Genomic DNA, 25,960 nt, shown 5'->3' on the forward strand with positions numbered 1-25,960 from the left:
CTTTTCATGTATTTAGCATTTTAGTTTTTTTTCTTCTTAAGCGTTGTAGCTATATAATTTCAAACATCCTCAAGAGCTATAACACATCTGCAGCAGAACTGGATATGAAGACAAAATTGCAGGACAGGAACACTTTAATTGTCCACTAATCTTCAGATTTCCTGCTATGTTTTAAAAAACTTTATTTGTGGAAACCTTTAGCGTGGCGGACAGCTGGCCGCCTTTGCGGCTAGTTAAAAAATAAATGTGTCATAAAAATGCTCCGATGGAAAAACAAGAAAGGAGAAACAACAGTTTAAGTTGTAATTATTATAGCAATTTTACTAAGTATAAAACTCCTGATGAATTTCCTTTCAGTAAAAAATAAATGGAAAAATATAATTATAAAAGCTTTATATATCAAGCTTAATTATTCAGTTTTTTGTCTCTGCTGCAAAATTAATTTTTTTGATTCATTTATTATTATTTTATTTATTTATTTATTTATTTATAGGTCTAGTTTTCGAACTCATTAATTCAATTAATATATTGTAGTGCAATTTTTCTGCAAAATAATTCCTGAAAATAAAACCCTTCTGTTCGCCCCCTTTTCGCTTTTAGAAAAAGGGACTGTCCTTTTAATTCCATCTGGCTCGGCAAAGCGTGTTTAAAAACTTATGTCAGGCTGCATTACACTGTAAATATTATGTTCTAAGTCTAAGTGAAGAGATTTACGTTTATTCTAGGTTTTTTTCTAGAATAACGATATTCTAGGTTTTTTTCTAGAATAACGATTGTTTTTTTTTTTTTTTTTTTTTTTTTTTTTTTTTTTTTTTTTTTTTTTTTTTTTNTTTTTTTTGCTTGTTTGTTTATTTTTTAAAGTGAGCGTTTAGAAGTATTTTGTTTTACACTATCCAGTTTTGTAGCATTTTGGAAAAAGTCTTTTGAAACACTTGGGGTCTTTTGGAAAACACTTTTTGCAAGAAATTTCTTCTAGTGGTAGATAAGTCTAGGTTTTAATGTAAAATTCTTCGTTTAGTAACTCTGATTTAAAGTTATTTTCCGTGTGTAAATGATTCAATAGTTCACATGAAGAGCCGCTTTATCCCAGCTCTCTTGGGGTCAGAATATTAAAATTTTGGCAAAATTACCAAGAATTCGGAAAACTTTAGTTGTTTATTGTCTACCACTCAATAAAATATTTTGCAAAAACAGTAGTAGTTGTCAACATGGCTGAAAGCCTTTATATAGCAAGACGGAAAAGATGAAAAACTGGCACGCAACACATTTCATTATAGCATTTTTTCCGAGAAAAATAAAATATCTGTAACTACCAAGATTTCTTTAAGATTTTAGCATATATATATAAATCTGCTTCATATCCAAGACAATATAGGTATTGCTAAATAGTTTAAAAAAAGAATAAGTTAACTCCTCCCAAAAACTAGCAGTAACTGAAATGGTTTTACTACCAGCCTTTTCTCTTTTCCGTCTCGCTTTCACCCCTGGTTGTCAACCTGACCAAGCTAATACAATACAAAAGTGAGAAGCGTAAGTCCTCTGTCTACCAATACCACATCAATTTACTTGTGATGTTTTTAAGCCAATGATGCCCAATTTTCGTTCGACTGTAGAACCCTAAATAATCAAAATTCTTCAGGCGGAACCGTGACTTTAGATATAAAGTAAATGAAAACAATTCTGAACATCACTAAAGCACTATTTTGACTTTTAAACTTCTTATTATTAAAAGACTTTTATTATTAAAGTATTTGATTGAGCAGTGGTGGCTTAGGAGATAGAGAGTTCGATTTTCCAATGGGATAAACCGGGTTCGTAACCCAGCGACGGCTGGTCGATTCAAATTCCGCATCCGGCTCGTACCGACCACAGTACTGACATAAAATATTATCAGTGGTAGACGGATCCTGTGTTTGAGTCCCCTTATCGTGAGAGGTTTTTCTCTCCATGTAACGCAAATGTGGTAGTTCCATCAAAAAGTCCTCCACGAAGGCAAATTTCTCCCAATATTGGATTCAGGAGCTTCCTTGTCTTTTGAATTGGGTTCAAAATTACAAGGCTATTTATGACTGCACAAATGTTTTCATTTTAAACATCAATAATTTGCAACGTAAATTATGGATCGAAGTTGCAATTAAATATTTTAATAGATTAAGTAAATAAAAAAGAATCGGTCTTCTATTACTTCTTGCATTTTTAGTCGCGACACCCCGGTATCGAATTGCCTGTATTTCCTAAAACGGGAACTTTTCAAAAGTATTTGTTTACCTTAAATCGGATAATAATATAAATAAAATTAAAAAAAATAGGTTGTAAACCATAAAACAAATGAGTAACCGTCACATATTCTTCAAACTAATATCTTTGTTGATAAGAGTTTTATTTCTTCCTTAAGATTAAAACTATTGAGCCTTTTGTAAGAGATGTTTTTATCACGTGATATGCTGTCAGGTAATTTCAACGACGATTTTGGCGGTCCCTTTCATGTGCAGCGATAAAAATTCGAGAAATGGAAGAAAAAAATATTTGTGACGTCAACTAAACAATAAGGGAGAGGAAGCTCTTGTCAATCGTAGTTAAGTCATAACACCTGTATTGACTTATTTTTTTTAATGACTGATAAAAAGTCGTCTCTTTTTCCTTCTAATGAAATTGTGAAATCTGAGCTATTTTCTAACTGTTTATTTTATCGCTTTCTATGAATAAGCATTATTCACATAGTGATAAGTATAATTCACATAGTGATGATTCGCATGAATAAGTATAATAAGCAAATTCGTCTTCAAGTGCGAACAGGGCTCGAAAAAACTCAGAAATTTTACCCGTCCCCGAGGACGGCTTGTCCAACAATGCGCCCGTCCTCCGTTGAAACTAACCCGTCGCTTTTAAATAAATAAAAATATAATTTTCTCCTATTTATTACAAGTATTTATATAAATTGCACAATGAATTAGTCGTTACTAGGATTACATTATACAGTAATAAAAGAAATACTAGGTTACTAATAGTAACCTAGTATTTCTTTTATGAAATAATTTAAATGACAAGGGTCAAGTTATCTGGAATGTCAAGTTATCCGAGGGTACTGCGTTTTTTAAATGAATCAAATATGACGTTTGCCAGTTCCACAATCAAGCCAATGATTTACAGAGGTTTCTGAACAGAAATCTGAAAGGGGTTTTCCATTTAGGTAGATGTTCATAATTGCTTTTAAAGCTTCTTGTTTAAGACCAGTACGTATTGTGTTTTTTTGTAAGTTTATTGCTGCAAAGCCCCTTTCAACCGCTGCAGTACTCCCAGACAGAGAAAACATCAATATATGCGCAGTATGTTGCTGTATTGTGGGTCATTTTGCTGCCTTGTAACTTACAAGACTCTTGTAAGATAACAAAAATTGAAAATGTATCACGAACATTAACGAGAAAACGGCCGTCCGCGCGGACGTCGGATTCGAGAAATTCGTTGTCCGCGGAGAATTTTTGACCGTCGAGGACGGGCGGACGGGCTGTTTTTCGAGCCCTGAGTGCGATCTCATATTGCAGAGATGCCAACTTGCTCCGGACTGCGGATAAATAATTTCGAGTGGTAGTCTCTTACAGAGCTGCTAACAGCTCTGAGAATTCGACATCATATGTTTTGAAAAATGGTAGAAAATTTCAAACTAGAATTTGCAGAATTTTAGTCACTTTTACAAACTTTTTGAAAGGCTTAACTGTACTCATACTCATATGTTGTAGTTATCTTAGCATCAGCCCCGCGAGGGGCTCTAACTAATTTATCTGAGTGGGAATGTATGATAAATCGCTGAAGCACAACTGAAGGTTGGGGTTCAGTAACATTAACTGAGTGAAAATTAAAATAAAATCGCGAGATTTAAACAAAGAAATTTAAGAGAGAGAAGAGGTTTTTGTGGCAGACTGCCTCGCCTCCCCCCGAGGAGGCTCAACTGTAACAAAGTGGAGTATCACATAAACCTTTGAATTATTTAGAATTTGGTGAGTTAAAAACTCGATAAATCAAATTTACTAAACCAAGAATCATTCATTAAAAGACTACCACTCGAAAATATTTATCCGCTTTCCGGAGCAAGTTGGCATCTCTGCCATTTTATTTTATTTTACTTTATTTTATAACTGTGCCGGCCAGGTGGCCGAGTGGTTAGCGTGGCTGACTTCGTAGCCAATGACTGCGGGTTCGGATCCCGCTCTGGGCATGGATGTTTCTCTCTTTCTCTCTCTGTTCTCTTCTGATGTGTGAATGTATGAATGTGGCCCATCTTATGAACGGGTATTTGTGGCAATGTGGCGTGGGAAATGTTGCTCGCCTCCGTGACTTTGGTTCACAGGTGCCCACTGGGTAGCGATAAATGAGCAACACTTCCGGCATCTTCTAAGAAGAAAAACGAAAGTTCAGTACCTGCCGTTATTAAAAAAAAAAAAAATTATAACTGTTGTTGCACAGCTGACCCAATTTATCGGGTTTACGACTACTAATGTTCAACTCAATAGCCTTGTAATTTTGAACCCAATCCAGAAGACAAGGCAGCTCTTGGATCTAGTATTGAGAGAAATTTGCNAGTAATAGTGGACAAGTTACGTTAAAATTAAATTTTTTTAAACATTAAGACATTAATTTTGCTACCGTCAGAAAAGAAGATTTCTGAAACTACGGAAATTCCGTAGCAGTTGGAGGGTATGCCACTGGGTAACGATAAATGAGCAACACTTCCGGCATCTTCTAAGGCGAAAAACGAAAGTTCAGTGCCTGCTGTTATTTAAAAAAAAAATTATAACTGTTGTTGCACAGCTGACCTAATTTACGACTACTAATGTTCAACTCAATAGCCTTGTAATTTTGAACCCAATCCAGAAGACAAGGCAACTCTTGGATCTAGTATTGAGAGAAATTTGCCTTTGGGGAAGACTTTTTGAGGGAACTAATCCGGATTTGCGTTACGGAGAGGAAAATCACGAAACAATCCCACAGTTAGTCTGACGGCAAGGGGACTCTAACCCATGATCCATCTACCACTGAGGATATTTCACGTCAGCACTGTGGTCGGTACAAGCTGGATGCGAAATTCGTATGGATCAGCCATCGCTGGGATTCGATCCCGGTTTTCTTTATCGGAAGGCGAACGCTCTATCCCCTGAGCCATCGCGGCTCCATCTCTGCTTTTAACATCAGATTTTTGGTTTAGCAAATTCGATTTATAGAGTTTCTCTCACCACTATTATAAAATATTAACACTAAATTATAAGCCACTTTTTTTACAGCTTGAGACCTCCCTGTCCGAGCGTTATCGTCTACCAAAAGCTGTGCAATAGCGTGGAGGTAGCGGGCTTGAATCCTGCAGTTCCCTAGATGTATTTTCGAGCTATCCTTCTCTGTATAGTGCTATCTGTCTTTCTACTTGACAGAAGTTTATAAGTCTTAATTTAGTTCACAAGCCTGCAAATGTATGTTGTACCAATAAATAAATACACTAAACACTATGACCTATCAGTGTATTTAATATAATATTAATTTACCAACGTAATCTTCCCATCTATCTTCTTTCCTTAATCCTATTAAATTTTGATGAAAGAGCGGATAGCCCCTCAAGCTAGGTACTCCGTACCCGGAATTTAAGTTGGCAAATTACAGTTACAGAGATGCCAACTTGCTCCGGACAGCAAATATATATTTTAAAGTGGTAGTTTATCAATTGCGATTCTTGGTTAAATAAATTCAATTTAGTAGATTTTTATACACCACTATTTCTAAATAATTCGTACGCTTAAATTAATCACCACTTTATAATACTTATGTGTTACTATACCACATACAGAGCAAGCAATAATTGCCAAATATTTGCAAAATTTACTTAGTTGTTATTTACCGTCTTTTAATTATTCTGGCAAGTCCGGAGCAGTTGTAACGCGTGTTGTGCCTTTTAAAAATATGGCAAGAATTACAGAAAATCAACGAATTTTAGTTCGTAGTTCCTTACCGTTTTTTTTTTTTTTTTTTTTTTTTTTTTTTTTTTTTTTTNTTTGTTAATTGTTGAATCCGGGACTGTTGGCTTCTACGCATATTCATTACGAACTCAACCCAGAAGACAAACTAACAACATCGCATTTGTAAAAAAAATTTCAATTGAGTATTTTAGAGTTTCTACAATAACTAAATTACAATTTGGGTTTATTTTCAGTTCATTTATTTGCTTTCAGTTGACTTCTTTTTCTTTTAATTATTTTTTCAACATTATATTCAAGGTTAGGATCTGTAACGGTGATTGTAATCTTAAAAACGATTTATCGATTCGAATTTCGAATCACATTTAGACAATAATTCTAAATAGTAGTTTGATTTAAAACAATTGAACAATTTGATTTTAAACAAAACAATATTTCTAATAAAACCTGTTGGTTTATTTTAGCTATTTGAATTCGAGAAATTCCAATTTGTCGCCACTGTTTTGAAAATCTTTCATTTGCTTTAGGCAAAACTTTGTAGTGAAACCAATTGCAATGTAGGTTTGATATTCTTCGATTAAAACAGTATTCGCGATTAAAATAGTAACATCAGCTAAACAGATAAAAAATAGAACTTTTTTTTTTGAGTTTATTNGAACGCTCTATCCCCTGAGCCATCGCGGCTCCATCTCTGCTTTTAACATCAGATTTTTGGTTTAGCAAATTCTATTTATTGAGTTTTTCTCACCACTATTATAAAATATTAACACTAAATTATAAGCCACTTTTTTTACAGCTTACACACTGAGACCTCCCTGTCCGAGCGTTATCGTCTACCAAAAGCTATGCAATAGCGTGGAGGTAGCGGGTTTGAATCCCACAGTTGCCCTAGATGTATTTTCGTGCTATCCTTCTCTGTATAGTGCTATATGTCCTTCTACTTGACAGAAGTTTATAAGTCTTAATTTAGCTCACAAGCCTGCAAATGTATGTTGTACCAATAAATAAATACACTTAACACTATGACCTATCAGTGTATTTAATATAATATTAATTTACCAACGTAATCTTCCATCTATCTTCTTTCCTTAACACGTTCACGCCGGGAAGACCCACAGGTGGGTCACGCTAGATTGTCTCATCTTGGCAGCGCACCGGAGTAAAAACTGGTAACAATAAATTTAATTTTCTTTTTTTTTCGTGATTAATAAAAATCCATAACTACCAATTGTTTTTAACGGATGCAATTAAATTGAATTGCTTCGTCGCCGTGTTAAATTTCTTTACAGTGAATTGTTTACTGTTGAGAATAGATTAACTCCTTCCGAATATTATCTAATATTGAAATAGTTCTTCTATCAGTATTTTCTCTTTTCCCGTACCAGTATTTTCACTTTTACCGGCGTGAACGTGTTAATCCTATTAAATTTTGATAAAAGAGCAGATAGCCCCTCAAGCTAGGTACTCCGTACCTGGAATTTAAGTTGGCAAATTACTGTTAACATGTATTGAGCCTTTTGAAAAAATGGCAAGAATAATCAGCAAATTTTAGTTCGTAGTTCCTTACCGTTTTCAAAAATTGTTTAATCCGGAATTTTTAGAGGTCTCTGCATATTCATTCCGAACTCAACCCAGAAGACAAACTAGCAACATCGCATTTGTAAAAAAATTTTCAATTGAGTATTTTAGAGTTTCTACCATAACTAAATTACAATTTGGGTTTATTTTCAGTTCATTTATTTGCTTTCAGTTCACTTCTTTTTCTTTTAATTATTTTTTCAATATTATATTCAAGGTTGGGATCTGTAACGGTGATTATAATCTTAAAAACGATTTATCGATTCGAATTTCGAATCACATTTAGACAATAATTCTAAATAGTAGTTTGATTTAAAACAATTGAACAATTTGATTTTAAACAAAACAATATTTCTAATAAAACCTGTTGGTTATTTTAGCTATTTGAATTCGAGAAATTCCAATTTGTCTCCACTGTTTTGAAAATCTTTCATTTGCTTTAGGCAAAACATTTGTAGTGAAACCAATTGCAATGTAGGTTTGATATTCTTCGATTAAAACAGTATTTGCGATTAAAATAGTAACATCAGCTAAACAGATAAAAAATAGAACTTTTTTTTTGGAGTTTATTACTGTTTTACAACAAAAATTAATATTAAAATGTAATGAAACTTCAGTTGTTGCTCAAATCAGTGATTTTAGTTTAATTGGTGTAACTGACTGATATTTCCTCAAAAATAGAATGCATTTGAAATTTTTTCTTTGTTTTGATGATTTATCTCTCTTTTATTCTAAAACGTCATTTTAAAAAGAATGAAATTACATTATTGCAATAAAGTTTCACATTATGAATGTATTTCAAAGTATTTCACTGCTTCGATGGTTTATCTCTCTTTTATTCAAAAACTTCATTTTTAAAAGAATGAAATTACACTATTGCAATGAAGTTTTACATTAAAAAGAATGAATATCCACTTAAAGATTTTAGTTTAACTTTTTACTCTGTATATTTCGGTTAAAACGGAATATCTTAAAAGCCTTTCATTCCATGTTTTTCCCTTCATGTGCCGTCAAATTTCGAAATCGTTTAAAGCGTGCCGCCCCCCCCCCAAAAAAAGGTTGAGAATCACTGTATTATAGTCATATTGGAATTTAAAATGTTGGCAAATTTACTGAACATTCTGGAAGTTTTGTTTTCCTTTCTTTACCACTCTATAAAATATTTTACAGAAATTACGTTTTTAATAACTTTTAAAAAAAGCAAAAAAAAAATTAATGTCCTGCTGTTTCTTTAAAAATAATTTTGTTAATATTTAAAAATTAATTTTTAATGGATGATTTATTTCTCGGAAGCTGCTTATACTTCATAAAATTGAGAAAATTTACTGTTAGTTAAATTAATCAAAAACTGTAGTAATCATATTCAGTCAGAGGATTTTTTCTAAATTTGAGCACTCTAGTCACCCTGAAAGTGGTCAAAATCTAGAATAACGATTCGACTATTGAAGATAAATTCTTTTAGCAATTAAACTCAGGAAACAATTAAAACTAATATTGTTAGCAAGTTCAATACTCCCGTTAAGATTTGAATTCTCTACATAATTGGAAAGAGGTCGAAATTTGAAGGAAAAAAAATGTTGAAATTTCCGAGCAGCAATCACGAAACAACTGAAGCTCATATTGTCATCAGGTACTGAGCTCCAGTTAAGTTTTAAGTAATCTAGCTAGTCAGACAGTATTGGGTCTACCGAAAAATTTTGTCCGTGATAAAACACGCTACATGCTTTATTATACAATGATGCAGAAGTTGCTTCGAATTTTTTTAATTTTTAATTTTACTTTTTTTTTTTAAATTTCTTTTAAACTGTAAACATTACATGTACCGCTATTGTTAGTTCTTTTGAATACTTTCGATATAAGCTTAAATATGTATGCACTTTCTCTTTTACTCCTTATATACTGTGTCTCCTTCAGCTGGGACATTACCATTGAGTTAAAAGGTAAGTACTCAACCATTTTCTTTAATAAAAGAACATTTGGCACTGTTGTAAAATGAGATGTACTTTTGCGGACCGAACTTGACGAAAGTGATATACTGATGATACTATATTATGCAATCGATGTATACATATTTTATTTCTCTTACCAAGAAAGTTCTCATTTCTGTTTCAAGTTATCAACAAAGGGCTGAAATATCAAGCGCTTGAGTTGTCATAAGTATGAAAGCGTAAACGCACGTGTTTACAAACTTCTGAATGAAAGTTTTTTTCTCATTGTCACTAATTATAAACTGAAAAGTTTAATTTTTTGAAGAGAAATTAGTTATATTAATAGCTGAATTCAATTCTTAAGACTTTACGCTAGGACATATTTCAAATATGTTTAACTTAGCAGTGAGCATGGTTAGCACAGCAAGCATATAAGATTCCATATCAATCTTTGGGGGTCAGTCAGTGATTGTTTAATATTCTTAAAATAAATGAAGTAATGCAATCTTTTTGCTACCAGCTTTTTACTTTTATCGATGAAAAAAGTATTTTTGACTCTTTTTATTCCTAAAAACTGCTTAAAATAAATCTTTTTTAAAAAAAATTAAGATGAAAGCTGGCGGCATTATTTCATTTTTATTTGAAAGAAACAAAATATGCATACATATCATGATGTTTTGTTTATGCCACAATGACATAAATTGTTAATCATCGAATAGTAATTTGCTTAAAAATTAAATCATATACCCATTTCCTTAAACATAAAATTTGAGCTATGTCCAAAAAAAAAAAAAAAAACTGGCGATCTTCTTCACTCATCAAATTCCTGGTTTCCTAAGTTCCCTACTACAAGTTAGATCCCCCCCTTCCCTCGTCCGTCAAATTCTTCTTCCACCGCAGGGATCTAAACATTCTATAAAAAAATAAAAAAAAGCCCAGCGGGACAACACAAAAGCACGCGGGGAATTATACGTCACAGTAAAGGGGCGGGGCCAAAGCGTTTAAACGAGGAGTCGGATTTCATTGAAGAAATCCTCCACACACACACTTGTTCTTTCGTTTTTGAGGGAGTCGCAAGAACAAGAACGTTTCTGTTGAATAAATGGTGCTAACGCGCGAAAAAAATCAGGAGCCGCGGATCTAATGCTGTTTATGGTTTTTGTGCGCTAGAGCAAGGTGTTAGTTCTAAAGTTATGGAAAAAGAGTTCTATTTTTTACAGGATAATGTTTTTGAAGAAGATCAAATAGTACCAGATTGTTCTTATAGGAGTTGCACCGTCTTCCAAGCTCCATCGAATACTGCTTTGAAGGTAAAACAATTTATTGGTATTTCTTTTTAACAATTTTGACTAAAATTGTCAGTTTAGTAGATTTAGTTAAATTATTGAAATTGTTTGTTTGCATGTAAAGACAACGAGGAAGAGCGATTTATGTTCATAAAAGCTGATTCGTTAAAGAAAAAACAACCTAGCAGAGTTATTTTAAAAAAAAACAATTTACGCGTAAAGAGGAAGGGAGTTTTCACCATCTTTACTTTGCAATAACTCTCGGGGAGAACTGATTTTTTTCGCTATTAATTAGTTTAAACTAAGTAATCCTCAAAATATAACACAGTTGGCTATCCAATTTGAAAAATGGGCATAAACCGTTCTTCCCCTTAATTTTACCATTTTGTTACGATTTATTTTTATATTGCAAAAAAATTTGCATTTTATTTTTAAAATATTTGCTCGGTTGCAACTGGCGAATATGCACCTGTTAATTTTCTTCTTCTAATTCTTAGTTTAATTTTTTTTTTTTTACCAAAAGCTTACATCCCTGAATAGCCAATCATTCATAGGTACATGTATTAGGTAGGTTATCCGTTACGTGTAGTCCATGGATTTTGCTTGACATTGTGAAAAAAATTATAATAATAATAAAGGTAACACCGAAAGTAATTAAGAGACTTAAAATAAAATATTTTGCGTAATTTAAGTAGTAGGCAAAAAGAAAAAAGGAACTCACAAATTAAAAAGAAATAATTTTTTTTTTCTATTCTCTGATGCAACAACTTTTGTCTAGGTTTTTTCGGTTTTTTATTTATTATTAATTAAAAAGCAAGCCATAATTGCAAAATTAATAATAAAATTTCGCCAACGGTTACAAAAATCAAGAAAATTTGATAAATTATGAAATTTTTTTTTCAGAGTTTATGGCCACCCTGTTTTATTTCTGGATATATCATTATGCATAATAAAAATACTTCAATATATATAATACTTTTTAATGAATCATATTCTATTCATGGGTGACGAATTTAGAAAATTATTTTGCTTATCACTTCAGATAAACAAAGACTGCTATTCGATTATTATAGATGGTGCTTAAAGTGGTAGAAAAAATTAGAAACATTTTCTAATACTAGATTTTCAATTTCAATTATTTTGACTACTACTCTTAAATAAATCAACTTCTCATAAGTAAAAGTAAATGCAAGTTATTTAAAGAAGAGTGTTTACCTATCGCAAAAAGTGTGCATTGGCAAATTTTAATTTTTCCGGAGTTGATTTTTCACAGTGGTTATAAAATAAAAGTTGAATCACAGTTATTTGCTGAAATATATTTTTATGATTTGTAAGAACCTAAAATAATGAATACGTAATTATTATTAGTATACATTTATACATACGTTTATGTTATTTATAAGAAGTGGTGTTCAGAATCATTTTAAATTAAATTTATAAACACAAAAAATACACTTTGCATAAATTTTGCTTTCACTTTAAATGTAAAATTTAAAATGTTTCACTAATAAAGTAAAAAGCAGCAAATATGATAGTATGTTTAAGCCTAAGCAAATAAAAAATTTCTTTTGGATTTGTCAGAATGCAACCAAAGGACAAAATAGTAACTTAATGCCTTTTTATTATGTTTATTAACTTATAAAAATAAAAATTAGTCAGTGTGTCTGTTTTTTTTTCGCCAAAAAAAGTAAATAAATAAGCAAATGGCAATTAAAATTTTGATAATTCCTGGTTTTATTACACAATCTTCAAAACAAAATTTTATTTTAATAACACAATTATATTTCTGAATTTTAAAGTAAGTACACATTTTAATGGAAATTAATATAGCATAAAAAATATAGTAACTATAACATAGTAACGTAGCTTTAAAAAAATAATATCTTTTTAATTATTATATGGTCTTTACTTTGAAAACACCTTTATATGTCAAAGCTACGACAACAAATCAAAAAGCTTCCCATGCCGGGAATCGAACCCGGGCCGCGTGGGTGAAAGCCACGAATCCTAACCACTAGACCACATGGGAGTCGTTCTTTGTAAACTTTTGCTAACTTAGCTATAAAGCCTTTAAAAAATGAACTACTAACTTTTAATTAGTTTTCCGTCAATTATTATATTGTCTTCAATAACAAGTTATGTCCAAGTACAGTTCGTAAAACATGTGGAGATTGTTTTATTTATTAACAATTTGCTCTGCAACACGGAACTGAGTGAAACACTCGGAAGTCAATGATTGAATCGTTTATGATGTTTTCTATAATTCTTTAAATTTTTTTTTTAAAAAAACATTTCGTGTGTCTGACCTTTTTATTACTATCTTCATATTTGCCTTCATTACATAACATGACAAAAATATTTTAATAGAAAAAAAACAATAAAAAGATTCCCATGCCGGGAATCGAACCCGGGCCGCGTGGGTGAAAGCCACGAATCCTAACCACTAGACCACATGGGAGTCACTCTCTGTAAACTTTTGCGCTAGCTTAACTATAAGGCCTTTGAAAAATGAACTACTAACTTTTAATTAGTTTTCTGTCAATTATGATATTGTCTTCAATGACCACTTGTGTCCAAAAACACGGGAAGATAGTTTCATTTATTAACAATTTGCGCTGCAACACGGAGCTGAGTGAAGCACTCGAAGGTCAATGATTGAATCGTTTTTGATGTTTTCTATAATTCTATTAATTTTGTTTTTTAAGAAAAAAAAACATTTCATGGGTCTGACTTTTTAATTACTATCTTCATGCCTTCATTACATAACGTGACAAAAATATTTTAATAGAAAAAAACAATAAAAGGTTTCCCATGCCGGGAATCGAACCCGGGCCGCGTGGGTGAAAGCCACGAATCCTAACCACTAGACCACATGGGACACAGAAGGAATGGATTAGTAATTCTTTAATTGCTAAAAGAGTTTTTTTTTCATTCTTTTTTTGAAGTAAATTAGTCTATATTTATTTTTTATATCATTTTTCTAATTACAGTTGCTTTGAATTTAAAATAATTTCGTACTCATACGCCGATTTTGATTCCAACTCCGAAGGCTAATTTTTGTTTACTTTTATTTTAAGACTTATTAAGAATCTTAAAAAATTATCTAGTGTGACACATAAATCTTTTCCATTAAGGTAAATTTCCAAAATCACATATGTTAGCATGCAATATTATTATTTTGTGTATGTAAATGTTTTTTTTTTAATGTTCTAATAATGTATAATAGCATTGGTTTTGAATAAAATAAATTATTGGTGGAAATTAAAATTACACGATTGTTCAAATAAGTTAATTTTTGCCCTGTAAAGTATTTATTGATTTAAAAAAAATTACTAGAAGAATTTTTTTTTTGCTGGATATAAATCGCATAATTGTAGAGCATCTTGATAGAAAATAAAATATCACAAAATTTATTAAAATTAGTATTTTTCGTTATTATTTATGGATTGAAATTAAAACTACACAAAATATTTATTTAAAATGAAATCTAAAAAATGTGTTCCTTATATATTGATAAAATGTAAATATCATACAAAAATATTATTACAAATTATATTTTTCCAATGTTTGTAAATGCAAAATAAAATTAAGTTAATTTCCTGTAACGTATTTATTAGTAGCAATTTTTTTTTACTAAAATCATTATTTTATTTTTATTTTGTCATAGCAAATTGATAAAAAATTAAATAATACAAAATTTATTAAAATTGATATTCTTCGTTGCAGCATATTTATGGATTGAAATTAAAACTACACATATTTTTTATTTAAAATAAAATCTAAAAAACGTATTCCTCATATATTGATAAAATATAAAAATCATACAAAAAATATATCATTACAAATTATATTTTTCCAATGTTTGTAAATGCAAAATAAAATTAAGTTAATTTTTTCCTGTTACGTATTTATTAGTAGAAATTTTTTTTTTACGAAAATTGTTTTTATTTTGTCATGGCAAATTGATAGAAAATTAAATAACACAAAATTTATTAAAATTAGTATTTTTCGTTGCAGCATATTTATGGATTGAAATTAAAACTACACAAAATATTTATTTAAAATAAAATCTAAGAAAAGTAGTTCCTTATATATTAATAAAATATAAAAATCATACAAAAAATATATCATTACAAATTATATTTTTCCAATGTTTGTAAATGCAAAATAAAATTAAGTTAATTTTTTCCTGTAACGTATTTATTAGTAGAAAATTTTTTTTACTAAAATCATTATTTTTATTTTGTCATTGCAAATTGATAGAAAATTAAATAAAACACGAAATTTATTAAAGTTAATATTTTTTGTTACATCATATTTATGGGTGGAAATTAAAATTACACAAAATATTTCCTTTAAAAGATTAAACAATGTATATCTTATATATTAATAAAATATAAAAATCATACACGAATATATAATTATGAATAATATTTTCCCAATTATATATTTATTTATGAGAAATAAAATTACCCTTAAATATTTCACTAATATACGTTAGGTTGGGTTACTTCGAAACCAACTCATCTAATTAAATTCGCTTAATTGAATATCGAGTATTTTACTATCGATTTTTTAGTTACAAGCAATTTATTTTATAAATTGCTGTTAACATTTTGCTACATTTTTAATTAAAAGCTTTTATACGTTATTTGATATAATTTATTTGAGATAGGCATCTTTTTCTAAGCTTGTCAAACATAATGAATTAGACGTATCCGAAAGATGGCTAAGAGCTACCGATTGTCAAAGAGCTTTTCAAACTTCTAACTCATTGAATGTAAAGAAATTCTCAATCGATATAAAGTCAATACTATAAAAGTCGTTCACGATTGTTGCTTGGAATGTGCAAGCAAATAGTTCCATTTTGTGTTGGAATGCATAATGCGTGGGCGTGGTTTGGCGCCAATATTCTGAGAGAGGGCTGCTTTTGACCTCTGGATGGAGAACGACAAACTGATAACGTCCCCCCTTTTGCTGTATTCTTTCTTCCTTTTTTTTTTTCTTTCGTCAGCCCCTCAAAATATCCTGTGGTACTCCAGTGTAAATAGTCAGGATTCACAAAATTAGGTGTAGAAGTTGTAGAAAGTGAAAAAGTTTATTTAAAGAGTTTTGCCATTCAAGTGGCGAAAAAAATAAGCATAATTAGAACAAATCAAAACTTTAAAGGGGATACTTTTTTTTTCCTTCCAAAAACAGTGTTTCCCAAAGTGTGGTACGCGTACCCCCAGGGGTACGGGAACAGTTTAGCGGGGTACGCGTTCTTATGCATCTTGCAACAAACTAAAATTTCAACAAATTTTATTTTATAAACAAAGCTAGACATGAAAATTTACGATACGTATTTTTCTATTGGCTATTTTTTGCAGAATTAGTGGTGTCAGCAGCCAGATGTGATTTTTAACTTTTGTGCTATTCTTTTATAGTAAAAAATACATTCATTTTTTATTAATGGTACACAGTATTACGAAAAATTGAGAAAGTGTACACGAAAGTCATAAGTTTGGGAAACACTGCAATAATGTAATACTGTAAAAATTAATTGTTCCAAAGCAGTACAAAAATTGGGGGTGGGAAACACTACAATAACGTAATACTGTGAAAATTAATTGTTCCAAAGCGGTACAAAAATTGGGGGTGGGAAACACTACAATAACGTAATACATTGAAAATTAATTGTTCCAAAGTTGTACAAAAATTGTTGGTAGGAAACACTACAATAATATAATACTGTGAAAATTAATTGTTCCAAAGCGGTACAAAAATTGGGGGTGGGAAACTCTACAATAACGTAATACTCTGAAAATTAATTGTTCCAAAGTGGTACAAAAATTGGGGGTGGGAAGCACTAAAATAACGTAATATTGTGAAAATTAATTATTCCAAAGCAGTACAAAAATTGGGGGCTACTTATTGGAATAAACACCTACGATTTTAAAGCTAGTATGAAAAACAAAATAGTCAAACTTATTACTGTGATATTGTGTTGTTTTATTAAATTATAATCGTTTGTCTTGTGGAAGTTAAAAATAAAAAATTCCATTTAAAACATCTTTTCGATTCGTCATTATTTAACATAGAAAGCAATATCCAACTATGTGTAATTTATTCACAAAATGTGAAGGATTGAATTTTTTGACACTTTTTTCAATGTTATAATATGAAGTTACTACAATAAAGAAATAAATAGTTGGAAGATGAATGTCGATTCATAAGTAAATTGGGGGGGGGGTCTATTCTTAGCCAATCTTTCAGGATGACTGGCCGGTTCAGGTTACAAATTGAGGGCGGACCGTATCGCTTCCGTTCCCGTGTGACGGACAAATGAGAACGCATGTTCATTATTCGCTAACAAAGAACACCATTGTCACCTACAACACTAAACAGAAACTCCGTCTTTTTCTCTTTTTTTTTAAAGAGAACTTTCTCCAATGTTTCTTTTTTCCCGCGGTAACGCCCGAGATGTTGCCAAACACAAGTGGAGTAACACAGATCAGAATGTTATTCGAATGTATATCGGTAATCATGGTTTGTTGTAATTAGTTGTTTATTGTACAATTTCAATAAAATCCTCACAGAGAATAATGGCACAATTTAAATAAAAATGTTTTAAAAAGTTTAACACCTTTTCTGTATCGGAAATACATCACAACTAAAATGCTGCTATCTTGTACCAGCATGAATGTTTTATATTAGCTTAACACCTTAACTAAATGCTTAACACCTAACATCACAACTAAAATGCTGCTAACTTGTACCAGCATGAAATGTTTTATGAAAATGGCTTCCTGATTGTTTAACTTTTTTTTTTTCTTCTCAGAACAGAAATGTTGATAAAATCCATTCTGCTTTTCACAATTGTTGAAAAACGCTTTAATATATTTTAGGGCTTAATAGAACAACAATATATTTAGCTTATGAATTATTAACTCACATTACTGTGTGGCAAAGCGTAATTTTTTGCAGTGGTACGCAAAAACGATAAAAAATGAAGAACTTTTTTCAAAATTCTCAAAAAACTCATCTACTCAATTTTGGAAAATTTTACCAACAACACATTTTCCAGACACGATTGACTCTTTAAATTTTGTTGTAGGTTTGCTTATACACATACTTCAGACAAATGTTATGAACATAATAAAAAGTCAAAATATCTTTCAAGCAGAACTAATATGCTCCTAAAATGCATAATTTAGTTTGAACATTAATAAATAATCCTAATATAGATGACTTGGTTAGAAAAAATTTTTAATTCAAAAGCCATACTAATAATTAATTACCTATTGTTTCAACTATTTAGAATTAAATGTTTCAGATTATTCATTTTATTTTTATAAATAGCCCTTTTTACTCAGCCTTCAAAATTGTTTACTAACAAAAAACTAAACTTATTTGCTTTTATTTATTATATTATTTTTTTTTAATCTCCACTACACAGACTTACTTGAAAAATGCGTGGTGTAATTTAAATCTGATCCAAAAATTTTATTAGCGTGATAATAAACCAAGCCTAATAGTTGAAATGTTTACACGTCATGCACAACTACATGATTTGACGCATCCATGTGATTTTTTCAGCAAGTATTCTTCTCGAGTTGTTCAAGTACCCAATTCTGAAACTGCCGCAAAGCACCTATATGAAAAGAAAAAAAAAGTCAATAGTTTTCATGAAAAAAAAGTACATGAATTTGTGTTCTAAGTTTTTGATGTTTAAGAAGTTACTCCTACGCTACAATATATGGAATTTTTTAAAATTTAGATTTATTCGCAGATTTTAATGATTTTCATTTAAGTGGAAAGTCTTGACTAATTGTAGATTTTTCAAAACGTTTAATAATTTAAAATATTTCAGCAATTGTTCCGTTAATTTTGGAATAAAACTGCACCACACTTAAATTATAGTTAATTGGAAACCGCCCTCAAATAACCCAGCAACTAACAGTAGTAACTATTATAAAATTTGTACATTGTAGTAGAAAATACTAATTGATGATTTGCGTACCTGACAACTTCGATGCATAATTAGTTTGTTTATGTTTCACGTGACTTCATGTCTGTCTTTGTGTTAAGTCTGTATAAATACATAGTGAAAGAATTGGAATCTTAGAGAAAGAATCTTTGTGAAAAAATTTAGAATGTGTCACTTAACAGAATTAATACTTGACGGACTTGGCTAAATAAAATTGAAAGAACAGTTGCTAACGTAAACAATTGCCACGTTACAACATTTAATCAGGATCGAGATACCCACCCTACATCATTTACAGGTATCCCATTGTAAGAATAGTTTGAACTTAAATATTAAATATAGATTGAATATTTAAATTTAAACACAATAAACAAAAATTTTAGTCATTTCCGGTAATTTAGGATTTCTCATAAAATAATTCGAACCTAGAATATTATGTAATTTTGCTGTTATCGTTCGTTTCCTTGTGTTGTAAAATTTGCTTATTTACAATAATCTATCAGTTGAACTTACTCAAACATTCATAATGAATGAAATCTCAAATAAACATTCGTGTAAATGTGATTGCTAACCGCAGTTTCTTTTAATATTCTCTTGATACACAATCATTAATGTATAAATCATTTCAATATGAGTTTACAAACATCTTTTATTACTTCCCCATTCTGTTTGAGTCTCAATACAAAATTGCTCTGCTAAATGACCCCTAATAATCACGCAAATACAACGGAAGTATTTTTTGCTCTTAAAATTGTTAACACAAAATGAGCTTTAAAGAGAAATATGCACATAATTACGTCAGAAGAATGGACTCCATTCTCAAACGATAATTGCAGGAGTTGGGTTTTTCAAAGATTGATCCTGTTTGTTAACATTACGCAAACGATAAAATATTGATGATGCCTATTGCATTTTTATTTTCATTGTATTTATTTTGTTTTTATGTTTTACATAAACTATTCTATTAAAGTAGTATGATATTTGCCATGATATTTACGAATATAAAGAGATAATTACCTCACAATCCATTTAAGTGACCTTCATATTATTTCCTTATTACATTCGTTTACTATTATCTGAATTTAAATAATTGCGCCATTTTTTTCCCCGAAATTTCTCTCTCTCTCTCTCTCTCTTTTTTTTTAGTGAAGTTAAAAAATTAGATGTTTTTCTCAAAATCTTAAGTATTCTTATGTCCTTCGAAATATTTATTAATTAATTGACATATTGGTTACAATTTGAACTTTATCATGAGGATAAATACTTCCTAGCTTAGATTAAATATTTCTGGATTTAGGATTAAGTATTCATAATCTAAGACATTATAGAATAACGCTTATAGCTGTATATTGTAGGAATCATGTTTCTTTTTTCTGGATGCAGTTATGCTCATTTAATGGGAACTTGAGAAAAACAAATAATTATGACAAATCGATGGTGTTTCGACTCAAATAGGTTTACTTTACGTATATTTTGTTCATTTGCTAATGTAATAACACGTGAAGATTATAAGAAAGAACAGATAATTTGTGTTTAAGGACCAGATTATTTGTAAAAGGTCCTGATTTTCGAGAAATCGTAAAAACCTTATTCATAATTTAGTAAATTAGTGAAACTGGGATTCTGTTATGCCGATTTTGTAAAAAATAGGAAAAACCAGGAGTATGTCCAATACCCCATTTTCGCGAATCTGAAAAATATACTAAATTTCTTTAACTAAAATGTCACAGATTTGGATTCTTTCATAAAAAATTTTACTTTTGAGATTATATGGAATTAATGAGTGTGAAAGATGGAAACAAGAACCATGTCTTTTATAGAACTGTAATTTTAAAACTATAAATAAAGACGTCATTGACTCAACCGAACACAAAAAAGAAGTCGTAAGAATACAACTTTACAATAAGAAAATTTGTAAAGGGTCTTTTTTTAGGGTAAAATAATTTGTGACGGGAAATTTCTTCTTGATATGTCTGTGATTTTAGAAGGAAATATTTTGTTTTTTAATTTTTCGACATTTTTATATGTGTCTCAATAGCTTACAATAGTAAAAAATTAGACTGATTAAGTGTTAACTTCATCATTACGAAAGTATGAAAATATAGCTACTTTTTATACTTTATGTTCTGTTTGCTTGTAACTGGAAACCTGTTGAGATAAAATATGTACGTATTTATGCCGATAGTGATATCCCTTTCAAAGAGACCGCTTGTGAAACTTTTCACTTATTACCGTTTAGTGAAAAGAGTAAAAAAGTTTTCCTCGAGAAAACGATTTTTAATTGAGTAAAAAGAATATTATTCTATAATTGAATCTGTTTCCTTATTAGACAACTAAAGCTTTTCATTTATCGTAATCAAGGCAGATGACATCCTCAATTTAAGAATGATCTTTCTCAGGGCGCACTTTAAGAAAATGACTCCTCTTTCACAGCGCAGACGATTTCATATTATATGATTGTGATTGGTTGAAATCAGAGTTACGTTATTCTATCGCTGTTGAATCTGGCAATGAACTTAGATCAAATAATTGTTTCTTAGAAAACGATTTCACGCTGGAATTCATTTTCCTTTTCTTTTTTTTATTAATTCAATTCGCAAATCAAATATCATAATAATTCATTCATAAAATGTAAGTGTCGAATAAAATAAAATAGGAAGCCGTCGATGACTTTCTGCCGGAAATGTTTCGTCCTTTTTGTTATTGATTTAGAATTAGACCATAGAGGATATCAAAATAATTTTTTAATCATTTTTTTTCCGGCTTTGAAATGGAGATGTCCTCTATTTTACTCGAGCGTACCATTCCTGATATCATTGTTAAAAATTCTCGATTAGTATCAAAATAGTTTGTCCTAATGAAGAGTCAACAATGGTAACGTCAAATAGTTATTGGTATCGTGATATCAGTGCAAAGATCTTCGATGAATTTCAAAATAGTTAGTTCATTTAAACAATCAATCAATCAAATGGTTCTTGATAGCAGAGTAAACACTAAATTAGCTTCTGAATAGTTAGACCTTATAAACAATTGAGCAATCAGTCATATTTATACAAATAGCTTGATTGATAACTAATCAAAAATATATGAATAATATAGTAAGATAATAAAATTAATTTTCTGAACCACGACATTCTCATTTAATGCTGAAAATATTCGAAAATAAATATATTTTCAATGGATTTTTGGTCTGAAAAAATGGATTGAGTATTCACATTCTCGAACTTTAAATGTCATTTTCATTTTCTCAAAACAGCTGCTTTCATACTTATTTTCTCCCATTAATTCAATAATATATTTTGTTTTGAAACGATAAGTTAAAGTTCAACCATTTTGTGAGGGAAAAAAGGCATTTAGATAATTTATGAATTTCAGATTTTGAAAGCATGCTATTTTTAACAAGGGAATTATTAGCAGTTGTTCGTGAATTCTTAGTTCTGCATATTAACAAGCCAGCTATGAATATGGATATAGTGCAGCATATCAATAAAAAAAAGGGGGATTTGCGATCTAAATTTTCTTTCAGCATTTGAAAAGTTACTCCAACATTGCATTGATTTGGATTCATAAAAATATACAATGAGCAATTCAATGAGTCGGTGGTATTTTATTGATTTATTTTAATTTAATCTTCTTTTAAAAAATATTTAAACAACTTCCTCGCTTTAAAACCTGATCGCTTTTTTTACAAGAACAATAATAAATCTGGTGTAAAATTGAAGATTTCATTTGAGTTTAAAGCACTTGAAACTGGCTTTTTCATTTTCCTAAGCGAAGAACCTCAGAAAAGCTCTTATCAATCTGTCACTTGGAATTCAATTCCACTAAGATCTTCAATTTCTAAAAATACAGATCACACTAACGTCATCGATTAAAATATAAACACTCTGAAACCCACATTAACTATTTCTCACTTTGATCACTTTGGGCGAATCAAATTGTGTTGATGTATTTATTATATTGAATCAAGCTATTTGTCTTGTGTGATCTTTGGGGGAAGAACCTTGAACCATTTGCGAAGAATGTGATTATTTGTGTCGCATGTCTTCTTATTTAAATGATGGATCTCATCCGGAGGTGTCTTTGTGATTTAACTTCAACCGTATACTTTGCTTGGGTGACATATTATGCGAAAGGATTTAAATCATGGCCAACACCCAATCTACTGACGTATGAAATTGTTTCCTATAAATAATGATTACGTAAATAGGTTTACTAAATCAAGTCTGAAATAGTAATTTATCATTGCATTTTGTATTGAATGCAGACTTTTTATTTGGCATAGAAATATATTTTGCACTTTAAGAATGCATAAACATAAATATATTTACTACACGGATGTTTTTTTAAACAATTGAATATCTTAGTGGAATTCAATGCATATGTTAACTAGCCGTATCAAGTTTGCGATAGCTTTATTTAGCATAGAAATATATTTTGCACCATAAGAATACATAGAACTAAACATTATTCATTATTTTAAAATGATAGTAATAAATATTCCTTTATTAATATATTTACTATACATTTTCGGCAATTGAAGATCTCAGTGAAATTCAATGCATATGTTAACTAACCGTAGCTAGTTTGTGATAGCTTTCATTTAACATAAAAATATTTTTCTTATTATAAAAATGCATAGAAAAATATTTTGCATTATTTACTATTTTGAAAGTCCAGTAATAAATGTTATTTTATTAATATATTTACTATACGGATGTTTTTTCAGCAATTGAAGATCTTAATGGAATTCAATGCATATGTTAACTAGTCATATCTAGTATTATGCGATAGCTTTTATTTATCTTAGAAATATTTTGTGTAATATTTATAATTGAGAAAGGATATTTATTAATACCTTTCTATTCATATATGCCTTTATTTATATTTACTGAACTACCATCGGTAGTATAGTGGGATTTGTATTTTCAAAAATAAAAGATCTTAGTAAAAATTTAATGCGTATGTAAGCTAGTCCTGTTCTTTTTAGTATATTTTGACTAAATGCTTAATTTATTATATAAGCGATTATATAAATTTTTCGCTGTATAAAAGGCCCTAAAGTAATTTTAAATAGTATTATTTTAATGAATATAGCTGTAATTATATTCCAAATGCTTTTGACTTACATTCCAAAAATTGTGAAATACTGTAATCTCATTATTGCTATTGATAGACTTTCAGAAGTACATTGAAAATAATTATTAAAAAAGGACAAAACGTAATTTTTATTAGGTACTTTCTTAGTCATATCTGATGTTGGAAAGTAACTTAAAACAGTTGTTGAAATGGCCGACTCCGAATTTTTCTAAAAGTTCGACAACCAATGGCATGCATAGGAGGGGGGTGGGGGTGAATGGGGCCAGTCATTAGATAAATATGCTTTCTAGAACTTTAATTACAATTCGATTATTTTGTCATGAATTAAAAAATTTTAAGTGATAAAATATTTGGCCCAAGAAAATTATTTTATGAAGAATAAAATATGATTTTATATTAGGTTTAGGAAAGTTTTAGGTCATCATTAAAATGTAAAGATTCATTACATTGAGGAATAAATATGTATCAAGCTATAGTTTTTTTTTTTCCCTCGAAAAGTTGATAAATTTTGTACATGTGTAAACTGAACGTGTCAATGATATGAATCGAAATTTCTATAACTTTTTGTGTTCTTTTTTAATAGTTTAATTATTTACAGATGTAAGAAAGTGTAATAGACTAAATTTTTTATACTTTAATTAAAATTAAAATAATAGTCACAATATTAATTTAAGCGATGTCTTTTTCACATTATTTCTAAATATTTATTTTCATATAAGAACAAAGAATTCATTTCTTCTTTTCATCTGTAGGAGCCATTTAACCGGAGTCGGAGTCATTCAGATCTTTACGACTCCAGAAGCCCAGTCTGAGCCAAAAAAAAAATTATAATAATAATAATAATCCTGTTGTAGGAGAGAATATTCTAGTCCCCTGAAATACAATTTTCTTTTCATAGCATAGTGTTTTTTAATAGGAGCATTATAGAAATGAATTATTTTCCCGTAATGTTGATAATAATGACCATCTCGGCTTTGTTTTCATGGAATTTACATTTAAACTAGCTTTAAAACCTTAATAATTACCCTGGGAATACATTACGTAGTTCCTATAAGTTAATCCATTGCATGTCTTACCTAACTGAGGAGATTTTCAATATTTTTTTGGAGAACGTTTCTCTTGTTAAATAATAGTCAGTTTAGGATCAGACTTGTGCTTTTTATAGTGCAATGTTTCGCCAATTTAAAACATCTTAGAACTTCCGAAATCATTCTTTTTTTTCGCGGCGAAAAAGCCTACTTTCCAACTATAAAAATTTATCGATTCGGCCTTTCCCACACTATTTTTAATATCTTCTTCTTCCCGACGATCGAAATAGAACTTTTTTTCTGTTCCATCAAACGGTATTTCTCCCCCTCTCTTTCTATGTTGCCAATCGAGGAAGTATAAAACGTGCATTAAATACGTGAGAGCCGAATCTGTTCCGGCTCCCAATCGGAACCACGGCCGTTTGGATTCGAAAGTACGCATACGAGACATAAAACGCATGCCGATCATAAAACAGCGATACTTTCAATAAGCTTTCTTTTGTGTCTCGCGCCAAAGATAAGTGTAGGAATCTTTCGATTACAGTCACAGTTAGATTGCTGAAAGGTGTTAGTTTTTCTCATCTTGCATAGATTGCATTCGAAAAGGTACTAAAAGTGTTCTCTTTGTTGCCAGAAATACATTAAATCGTTCACTTGACTCATAAACGTTTTGAGGGATTCTCTGAGACGATTTAAAGTAGTTTTAACTGTACTTTTTTTAATGGTGAGAACTGTTATTTTCACTTTTTCCCGATTAATATAATTTTCGTTTCCTGGTTGGGGGAAGATTTTCAGATTTTACACATCATTTGAAGACCTTGGAAAATGCAGAAAAATGTCATTTTAGCACTTTAAAATTTCAGTAAAAATCTATATCTAGATATCACTATTTTTAAATGTCTCGTTCTTATTAGTTTTATGAACAGTTTTGTTAGAATCCGCGTTTTGGCTCTAAGGTATCCAGAGGTTATTATTCTAGAATTTGAACAATTCAGAACAGGTAGACTTTGAACAATTCAGAATAGAATTGTTATAACTATGGGAAAACGAAGAGAACATACCCTCCAACTGCTACAGAATTTCCGTAGTTTCAGAAAACATTTTTCCAAGTGGT

General features: G+C 30.1%; 1 protein-coding gene and 3 non-coding genes across 4 annotated transcripts in view; 1 reads left to right on the plus strand and 3 right to left on the minus strand.

Annotated features, from left to right (window-relative positions):
• The first annotated feature begins 10,441 nt into the window (after positions 1–10,441).
• The window catches only part of LOC107438277 (Krueppel-like factor 5), a 46,224-nt gene continuing 30,705 nt past the window's right edge, over positions 10,442–25,960 (plus strand). The window contains exon 1 of the mRNA XM_071177280.1: positions 10,442–10,773. Coding sequence (XP_071033381.1) covers positions 10,657–10,773 — 117 coding nt within the window. The 5' untranslated portion in view covers positions 10,442–10,656. The remainder of the gene's footprint in view (positions 10,774–25,960) is intronic.
• Positions 12,707–12,778, minus strand: TRNAE-UUC (transfer RNA glutamic acid (anticodon UUC)). Its single transcript has one exon. It is a non-coding gene; the product is annotated as a tRNA-Glu (tRNA).
• On the minus strand, positions 13,136–13,207 carry TRNAE-UUC (transfer RNA glutamic acid (anticodon UUC)). The gene has a single exon. It is a non-coding gene; the product is annotated as a tRNA-Glu (tRNA).
• On the minus strand, positions 13,556–13,627 carry TRNAE-UUC (transfer RNA glutamic acid (anticodon UUC)). Its single transcript has one exon. It is a non-coding gene; the product is annotated as a tRNA-Glu (tRNA).

Source organism: Parasteatoda tepidariorum, chromosome 1, assembly GCF_043381705.1.
Source record: "Parasteatoda tepidariorum isolate YZ-2023 chromosome 1, CAS_Ptep_4.0, whole genome shotgun sequence".
NCBI lineage: Eukaryota > Metazoa > Arthropoda > Arachnida > Araneae > Theridiidae > Parasteatoda > Parasteatoda tepidariorum.